Below are 8518 nucleotides of genomic sequence, written 5' to 3' on the forward strand. Positions count from 1 at the left end.
TTTATTTGTTATGTTTTTGTGAAGACTTTGTTCATGGAAGTCGTAGAGCACATAAATATGAGTTCGTAGATATGCGGCATGCTAATTTTCATGATTGTATGAAAAAGTTACGATCAGCAGAAGATTTACTAGTTTGGGAAAATTTTCAATTTATTGAAAAATTTACAGAAAAAGCCAAGACTTTCAAAATCTGGAAAGAAATTATGTCCCTAGAAAACCCAAACCTGACTCGTTTTGCTTTCGACCTGACCCGGACCATTCTCCACCGTTCGGCGTCACACGGCAGCGCCACCACCACCGTTTTCTCCCTCCCTCTCTCTGATCTACCTATCTCGACCACTCACCTTCCTTGGAACTCACCGTGTGACGGGTCGCCGATGTTGCTCTACCCGATTCCAGCAACTTTAGGTCACAAAATAGACTGGATTTTGTAGCTCTGTTCTTGCTCTTTCCATCCACACTGGTCTTGTAGTTCATCAATTCTTGCAAGGGAGGTTAGTGGTAAACAATCTAAATCCTAACTTTCATTCATTTGATCACTAGTTTAGTTTAAAGTAATTTAGTTTACATTTGAGCCTCTAATTGTTTTCAATTCAAAACTATCTTCAAAAACCAAAATCAAATCACTCCATCTTGCATATACTCACCATGAGCCTAAATTTTCTTGTGATTCTAGGTTCGTGATTGTACATTTGCATATTCTAGCTCTCTAGGGTGTGCCTAACTAGTAAAAGCAATCCAATCCTCGTGGGTTCGACAACCTTTCTTAAATCCCTATACTATTACTTGTACCTCTTATACTTGAGGGTGGCTATTTGGCTAACAGAAGATGATTAAGATGATGTCTTAGATGATTTGAAGATTTTAAATAATTATAAGCATCAACAACTTTGCCATTGACGACAGTTGTTGCTGTCATTGGGTGTGATAGTGGTAAAGTTGAAAAAAAATTATATATAAGATTATAGGGCTGGGTTTGCTGAGAAATTTGCTGGGTACATTTAGAAAAACTCTATAATTATATACTGAAAACTTTAGTTGGTAATTAGTAGTTCCATTTTAAAACCGGAGAGCCCTTATAATGAGGACTAGTTAATGACTTCTGTGTTAGACCCACTTTTAGATCACATTTTCACAAATCAACCGTTAGATGTTTAGATATTTATGTGTAGATCATTTCGAAAATCGTTAAGACATTCATAATCGTGATTTATCAGTTATGAACATGAATGGTTCATGTTTGACAGATGTGGTATGTCAATTGGTTTGATCTAGTTTGATACCTTAACGATTAACAATTTGGAAGAAAATTTTCAGAAATGATATACTCATGCATACATAAACATCTAACGATTGATTTGCGGTAATGTAATTAAAAAGTGGGTCTTCCAAATCGTTGATTAGAAAGTCTTCAATTAGTTCTCATTTTAGTGGTCTTTATTAGGAAGGCTCCCTTAAAATCCAAAGTATTGATTTGAAGTTTTATAACCGATTCAAACAGGGCCAACTCTAGATTAAGTGTAGGCGTGTAGCTATTGGTAAATCCCTCTTTTTTTAAATACAAGGACTGTTTGGGTCGTACAAGAGCTTATTCGTGAGGAAGAGCCCCGAACCATATATTATTACAAAATACTCCGGGTATAGTCTTTACCTCGATGATTCCTCCAAAGTCCAACCTGAATAACTTTGCTAGCAATAGATAGCATCTCATCATCTGGCTGTGGGCAATTGCTATGGCTTTCCCTTGCTGGGTTTTGCGATCATCACCCATAACCATAAAACCACAAGTGTGCACACCAAGTGTTGGACGAAATTCGTGTGTGAATTATCTGTGCCCTGGTGCTGGTGGAGGTAGGTTGAAGATAATGGATTGCATAATCTTTGGTATAATTCCCATTTTGTGCCCGCAGACTTTTGCAAGGAATGGTAGGGTGGCTTTCATGGTGCTTCCTAGTAGTACAAGGAGAAGCCTGCCCAAGAACCTTCGCTACCCGCGGCAAGCAAAGCTTCCTCCTGATCTCGGAATCAACCAATTCTTGAACAAGACAAGCAATGATTCCAGTGAGCCCTTACAAGGTTCGACCTTCGGGACTTCCTTGGCCCAAGAGAAATGCTGTTAATATTGGACCCATATCTAAGCAAGTGTACAAGAACCCCAATGCCCTTGTTGGTTTGGCAAGGGAAATTAGAAGCCTTGGAGCAGATAAAGATGTGGGGATAGTTCTGAACAAGAGGGTTCAGTTTCTGCTAAAAGGGTCTCTCTCCATGACAATTCGGGAATTGGGTCACATGGGGCTTCCTGAGAAGGCTCTGCAGACCTTCTGTTGGGGTCAGAAACAGCCTCAGCTCTGCCCTGATGACCGGATTTTGAGTTCGACAGTGGAGGTCCTGGTGAGCTGAAACTGCCGTTTAATTTGGACAAGTTCACTAGTTCTGCAAGTCGTGGTGTGATTGAGGCAATGGTGAGAGGTTTCATTAAAGGAGGAAGTTTGCATCTAGCTTGGAGGTTAGTGTCGATAGCGGAAGATAATTAAAGGGAGCCCTTAAATATATCAACTAATTCAGCTTCTCAATTTGTAGTTCAGTCCGTTACTTCGACATCTTGTGGTCAATATAGATCTCAAAAAACTAAGGTCCCCATTTTGTCTTGCTGTTATTGCACCCCTGCTCCTGGTGTCATAATGTCCCTGCATTGAAATAAGTAAGCTATAAGGTACAATTTGTATGCTTTGTCACTGTATATCTCGTATGCTTTTCCAGTGGAGTGTCAACTCAACACATTTGGAGCTGAAGTTAAACTCCCAGTGAAGTGCACCTAGACAAGCTAATTTGGTTCTATCAGCTTTATCTCTCCCCCTTTACTAGGTTTTCAATCATTTCTTTCACAGCTGTTTCACCTTTCCAAGCCTTTAATTCACTTTTGTCTTTCTAGCTTGTGCTTGATCATTATTGCTTTTCTTCTTCAAATTTGGTCCGTTTTAGGCTGTTTCAGTCTTTTCTGTGTCTGAGAATTAGACCACAAATTTGAGGTATAAGTAGCAATGCGGTTAATATTCTGATTCATTAATGAGCAAGCATTCCTTAATTTGGGTGTCCTTCATACTTGTCACCTACCATTCGTTACTGAAAAAAAAAAAAGTCTCTTCCAAGAATCGAAACAGAAAATATAAGAGAGTAAAGAAAACTAACATGGTTTTTAGTGGACCCTAATTGCTGTATAACTTTCTAAGTTAGATAATGTAGTTTAGTTTGCTTTGTCTGTAGATAGACAGTGACAATACATAACTGTATTGATTTGTATGTTGTATTGTATTACCCTTCCCACTGTGCTGGCATTTATGAGTTGCTAAACTTCACTTAAGAAAAAGAGATGACTAATTCATATCACAAACAGATACAGATAGTGACATTGTTAAGCGGTGTGAAGTTCTCATTCAGAATGGTTTCAGTCAGATATTGTATCTTTCCTATCGATGACTTTATACGAAAAAGCATGATTAATTGTCTTTCGACGAAGACTGATTTCAAGAAGAAGAAGCAAAAAGGATTGTTTGGGAGCCGGAAGCTATTCAGTTACTCATCAAAAAGAGTATACCCCAAAAGCCTGGAAGTTTGAATAGACAAAGGCCGATCCCACTTTCAACCTTTGAGACTTCGTACGCCAGAAGAACATATTAACATGGGAGTGGGACCTGCATCAGAGTAAGTCTGCTGAACCCAGATATGCTTTCAAGTTTCAAGGAAGTGCAGATGAAGATGTGGCAACCTAAACAAGTGAGTTCAATTTCACTGAAAAGTGTCTGTCTCTCATTTTGTTGTGTTCAGAACGCCTCAGCTCTACCCTGATAACCAGATTTCGGGTTGGACAGGTGAGGTGCCGTTCAATTTGGATGCTTTCAGTTGTTTGGCTGGTGGTTGTGTGAGACGGTTCATTAGAGGAAGCTTTCACTAGCTTGAAGCTTGTATTGCAAAGGATAGTGAAAGAAGATCCGAGCATATAAGAAGTAGCTAACACTGAAGCTTGGGAGGAACCTTCTTGTAATGAACTTACTGGACAATCTTGGAGAAAGAGAAGACTTGAATTTAAGCCAGCAGCAAAAAAGGCCCATCTCTCTGTGAAAATCTGGAATCGGTTCATATGGGGCTCTCTGATAATTCTCTGAAGTTGTGTTTTTTATTTCCTCAGCTGTACCCTGATGATCAGATTTGGGTTGGACAGGTGATATCCTGCCAAGGAAATGAACTCAATTCAATTTGGACACTTTCATCGAGGCAACATTTAGACGGTTCATTATAGGAAGCTTTCATCTGCTTGGAGGCAGATAGCCAAGGATAGTTAAAGAATTCACTTGATGTATTGCGAGATTTGATCAAAATTCACTTGGTTTCTGGGAGTCTGGCAAAAATGTTTCCTAGGAGGTAGAGATGGCATCACTCAAGTGAGATAAAGGAAAAATATTTCAGTTGTTGCAGTGCAGAGAGAAAAGGTTTGCTTTTCTAAATTCCAAATTTTCTGTTATAACTTGTAAATTGTAATTACCAATTCCTGATGCATGTTTGTTCATCTTCACCTTGTGAAGTTTCAAAGACATCAAAAACATTTCAATCTCAACTTGTTATTCTCTATGACTTACAGAATAACATTTTTTTTTCTTTTATCCAACTTTCAGAATTACATAATATTTATGGTTCTGTTTTTATTTATTTTATTTTTCTGTGGCCGACTTACTGCAGCATCAAAAGAATGCATGCATACAAGTTAAAAATGAGCATATCTCTAGATTAATTTTAAGCTTTGTCTATGGATTCTACCTACTATTTCAGCTTCTGAATTTGGTAATTCAGTCCTTTACTTACACATATTGTCGAGATAGTTCTAATTAAAACTCAGGGTCCCCATTTTGTCTCACTGTCACTACAGCACGTTGAAGTTTGAAACTATATGGTTGATTTTGTATGTGTAATTAAAATATTGAATAGCTAATACTGTTAACCAGCAGACTATCAACTTCAACAAATATGGAGCTCAGTTTATGTTCCATAACTTTGTTCTTCGATATTTGATCGAGGATGGAAAGATGAAATCTAATATTTAGATGTTATGTTCAAACCTTGTGCCAGGGTGAGTCAAGCTTTGCATTGGAAAGCACATGAATGCCTGGAGAAACCTCTTGAATGAGAACCGGCTTTCCTTTTGGCCTGTTGGAGAGGTAAACCATGGTTTTGGACTGAAGACCTGCGAATATCATTATACTGGTGAGTAGTCAGTGGTGAGCCGCTTTAACCAACTCCTTTGAAAATTCCTTTGGACTCTTCAAGCTCTGCCATAGTTTCAGAATTAATCCAAACAAACCGTATCATAATTTGAAGATTGCAGACCATTAAGAAAACTACATGATAGACATTAGTATAGTAGTGACACTATTACCTTAAGACAAGCCCTGTGCATGATTTATTGCAGGCCAAGGTTTGGAATGCTAATCTTCTCAGGGCTTGTCTTCCTATTGATATTGTTGATCACATCATCAGTATTCTCATTTCTCTTTGAGGAAATGCTCACAGAAGTGTCAAGAGTGGCACGTCTAAGGGAATGTTCTTTGTTAGGTGTGGAACTTTATTGCAATTGCACCTCACTATAGGTCGAAAGGTATCTGAAATCTTCCTATCCCACCCAAATTGAAAAAAAATTCTAGATTTTTGGTTCAAGGTAGACTGCTGAGAGATGAGCAGAGATTTAGGAGCAAGCTTAATCTGATCCTTCTTGCCATTTCTGCCACGGGAAACAAGATTCTATGCTTCACTTATTGTTGAATTTCCTGAAGCTCAGCAGGTTTGGTTGAATGTTGGCATTCCTGCTAGAATGCCTCCTTCATTTACTCTAGGATGGACTGAAAAGCTTGCTGCAAATCTCAAGCAGAAGGATTGTTTGTTGAGGGATATTACGTAGCTTTTATTTTCTGCTTCTGGTTCACATGGAAGTGGAGCTGCAAAGGTGTGTTTGACCCAAACTTTTCTCTTCCTCATATCATTCCTGCCCCTCTTTTTAATTATGCTAGTGAATGAGTTGCTGCTACTAGTAAGAGTGCTACTAAAAAGAATGTTCAAATTGAGATGCTGGCCAGGTGTAAGCCTCCTCAGGGTATTAGTAAACTCAATGTTGATAGGTGAAGATCCTGTGCTGGTTGAGTAATTAGAGATAATACTGGTGCTTGGATTAGTGGTTTTCTGCTCCACATTGGTCCTAGGGATGTGCTGCAAGCTGAAGCTTGGAGTTTGTTTCATGGGTTGCAGTAGGCTTTTGAGTTGACGATCATTAAATTAGATGTAGAGTCTGATTCTGCGGTGTTAGTTGATCTCATTCAGAGTCGAGATGCTGGCAGTCACCAACTTGGGACTTTGATTGATAATCGCAGAATGTTGATGGGAAAATTCTCCTCCTTGCAGCTGAAGGATATTCATGGAGAGAAATGGAGTGGCTGATATCCTTTCCAAGAACAGTGAATAATGCTCAGGGGGTTTGCATTATCAAGAGGCCTCCTGCTGAAGATATGCCTCCATTGTAACCAAAAAGAAACAAAAACAAAAAAAAATTGTAATGACCAATTACTGATGCATGCTTGTTCATGTTCACTTTTTTAAGTTTAACAAAGACATCAAAGACATGCTCTGTCTTTCATATATTATTCTTAGTTTTTCATTCTTAATTAATAACTCATAGAAGTACATAATGTTTAGGGTAATGTCACTGTATTTTTCATTGTATTATTTCGTGCCAGTCTTTCTGCAGCATCAAGAGCATGCAGGCATATATACAAGTAAAAGAAATGAGCATATCTCTAGTTTAACAGTAAACTTTATCTATGCATTCCATCTACTATTTCAGCTTCTGAATTTGGTACTTCACAGTCCCTTCCTTCCAAATGCCATTATCAAGATAGCTCTCATAAAAACTCACGTTCCCATTTTGTCTTACTGACACTGCAGCACTGCTCCTGGTGCCATAGCGTCCCTGCATTGATGTTTAAAAGTATAAGGTTCAATTTTTTATGCGTAATTGGAAATCTGGAATGTTGAATAGGTAGTAGTGTTTACCAGTGGAGTGTCAACTTCAACAAATATGGAGCTCAGTTTATACTCCCAGTCGAGTTCACATATACGAGGTAATTTGCTTTTATCAGCTTTAACTTTGTCCTTCATTAGTTTTTGGATCAGTTCCTTCACTGGTATTTCACCTTCTCCATACTTGATAAGCTCTTTCTGAAAATTTAGCCGCAAGCGCTGGGCCTGCAGGAAATGTAGTCCATAATTTGATTAAGGATGGAAAGATGGATAAAATATAAGATTAAGATGTTATGTTCAAACCTTGTGCCACGGTGAGTCAAGCTTTGCATTGGAAAGCACATGAATGCCTGGAGAAACCTCTTGAATGAGAATAGGCTCTCCTTTTGGTCTGTTGGAGAGGTAAACCATGGTTTTGGATTGAAGATCTGCCAATATCAGGTTAAACCCATTATACTGGTGAGCCTCTTTAACCAACTCTTGTGCAAATTCTTTTGGACTCTTCAAGCTCTGCCATAGTATAAGAATCAAACACAAAACAAACCATATTATAATTTGAAAAGTGCATATGATAGAATTAGTATGAGAGTTAAACTTTCACCTCTAAGAAAAGCACAGGCAGGTCTCCCCGGCTCTTTGCCTCCGGTGAGGTATGAAGCTCGAGCACGTTTGTAAGCAAAGCAACTCTCCCTCCTCTTGAACAAGCCAGCCATGTCCCTCCTGCAACCTCATCTCTCCCGCCTAATATCTCACAACCTTCCCACCATCCGACCGGCTTCGTAGGCCTGTACATATTTCAAAAAATAACAAAGCAAAACATAAGCAGTAACCCATATGAATAAATAACAAATCAACGATCTTAGTCAGGTCATTTCATCACTTGCCTGTTGTGGTATTCATCTCTGTTTTGCAAGAGAAGGAGAGGGTACAATGGGTGGTCTTGCCATATGAACACTGCTATACACATATTTCTAGAACTCAAAAGATACTGGTTAGCTTCAAGTTTATTAGATTAATTACTTGGCACCTATATATAAGCTCTGTCCAAGACTAGAGGAACTGGGTATGCTCTCTGGTTTATGTATAACCGGTGGCCAAAGCCAAGTAGCCAACCTAAGCTTAGTCAGCTGCATTAGTCATCCTTATCTGAGAGGTCCCCAGTGAATAATTTAACTTTCAGTCACTGAAGTTGGTCATATAGTTAAGAGAGTCATAGTATATGGACACATAGATTTCCTATTCCACAAGTACTTTTTTGGCGGTCGAAAACTTGGTGCCAGCGGTTTAGGACTTGCTATAGATAAGCACTGGCAATCCTAGTTTTGGCTGCTGAATTGAAAATTGTAAAAGACAGTGACCGAATTAGCAGGTAAGCATAAATAGCAGCAGTCTAAGGAATCAGAGGCGCCGCTTCTTTATTGATTTACTATTATCTTTTGGATAAAGCACGTAGCGTTAT

General features: G+C 38.8%; 1 protein-coding gene and 1 long non-coding RNA gene across 2 annotated transcripts; one reads left to right on the forward strand and one right to left on the reverse strand.

Moving 5' to 3' along the window:
* Window positions 1-1630: 1630 nt before the first annotated feature.
* On the forward strand, window positions 1631-6088 carry LOC133707470 (uncharacterized). The gene is made up of 3 exons (XR_009845126.1): window positions 1631-4487; window positions 5122-5256; window positions 5462-6088. It is a non-coding gene; the product is annotated as an uncharacterized LOC133707470 (long non-coding RNA).
* A 640-nt stretch (window positions 6089-6728) lies between these two features.
* On the reverse strand, window positions 6729-8108 carry LOC133707469 (uncharacterized). The gene is made up of 5 exons (XM_062133040.1): window positions 7944-8108; window positions 7661-7844; window positions 7363-7569; window positions 7093-7284; window positions 6729-7009 (listed from the first exon to the last, which is right to left on the reverse strand). Exons 1-5 carry the CDS (start codon window positions 8024-8026, stop codon window positions 6875-6877), a joined length of 801 nt encoding a protein of 266 aa, XP_061989024.1. The 5' UTR covers window positions 8027-8108; the 3' UTR covers window positions 6729-6874.
* Window positions 8109-8518: the final 410 nt, after the last annotated feature.

Source organism: Rosa rugosa, chromosome 4, assembly GCF_958449725.1.
Source record: "Rosa rugosa chromosome 4, drRosRugo1.1, whole genome shotgun sequence".
NCBI lineage: Eukaryota > Viridiplantae > Streptophyta > Magnoliopsida > Rosales > Rosaceae > Rosa > Rosa rugosa.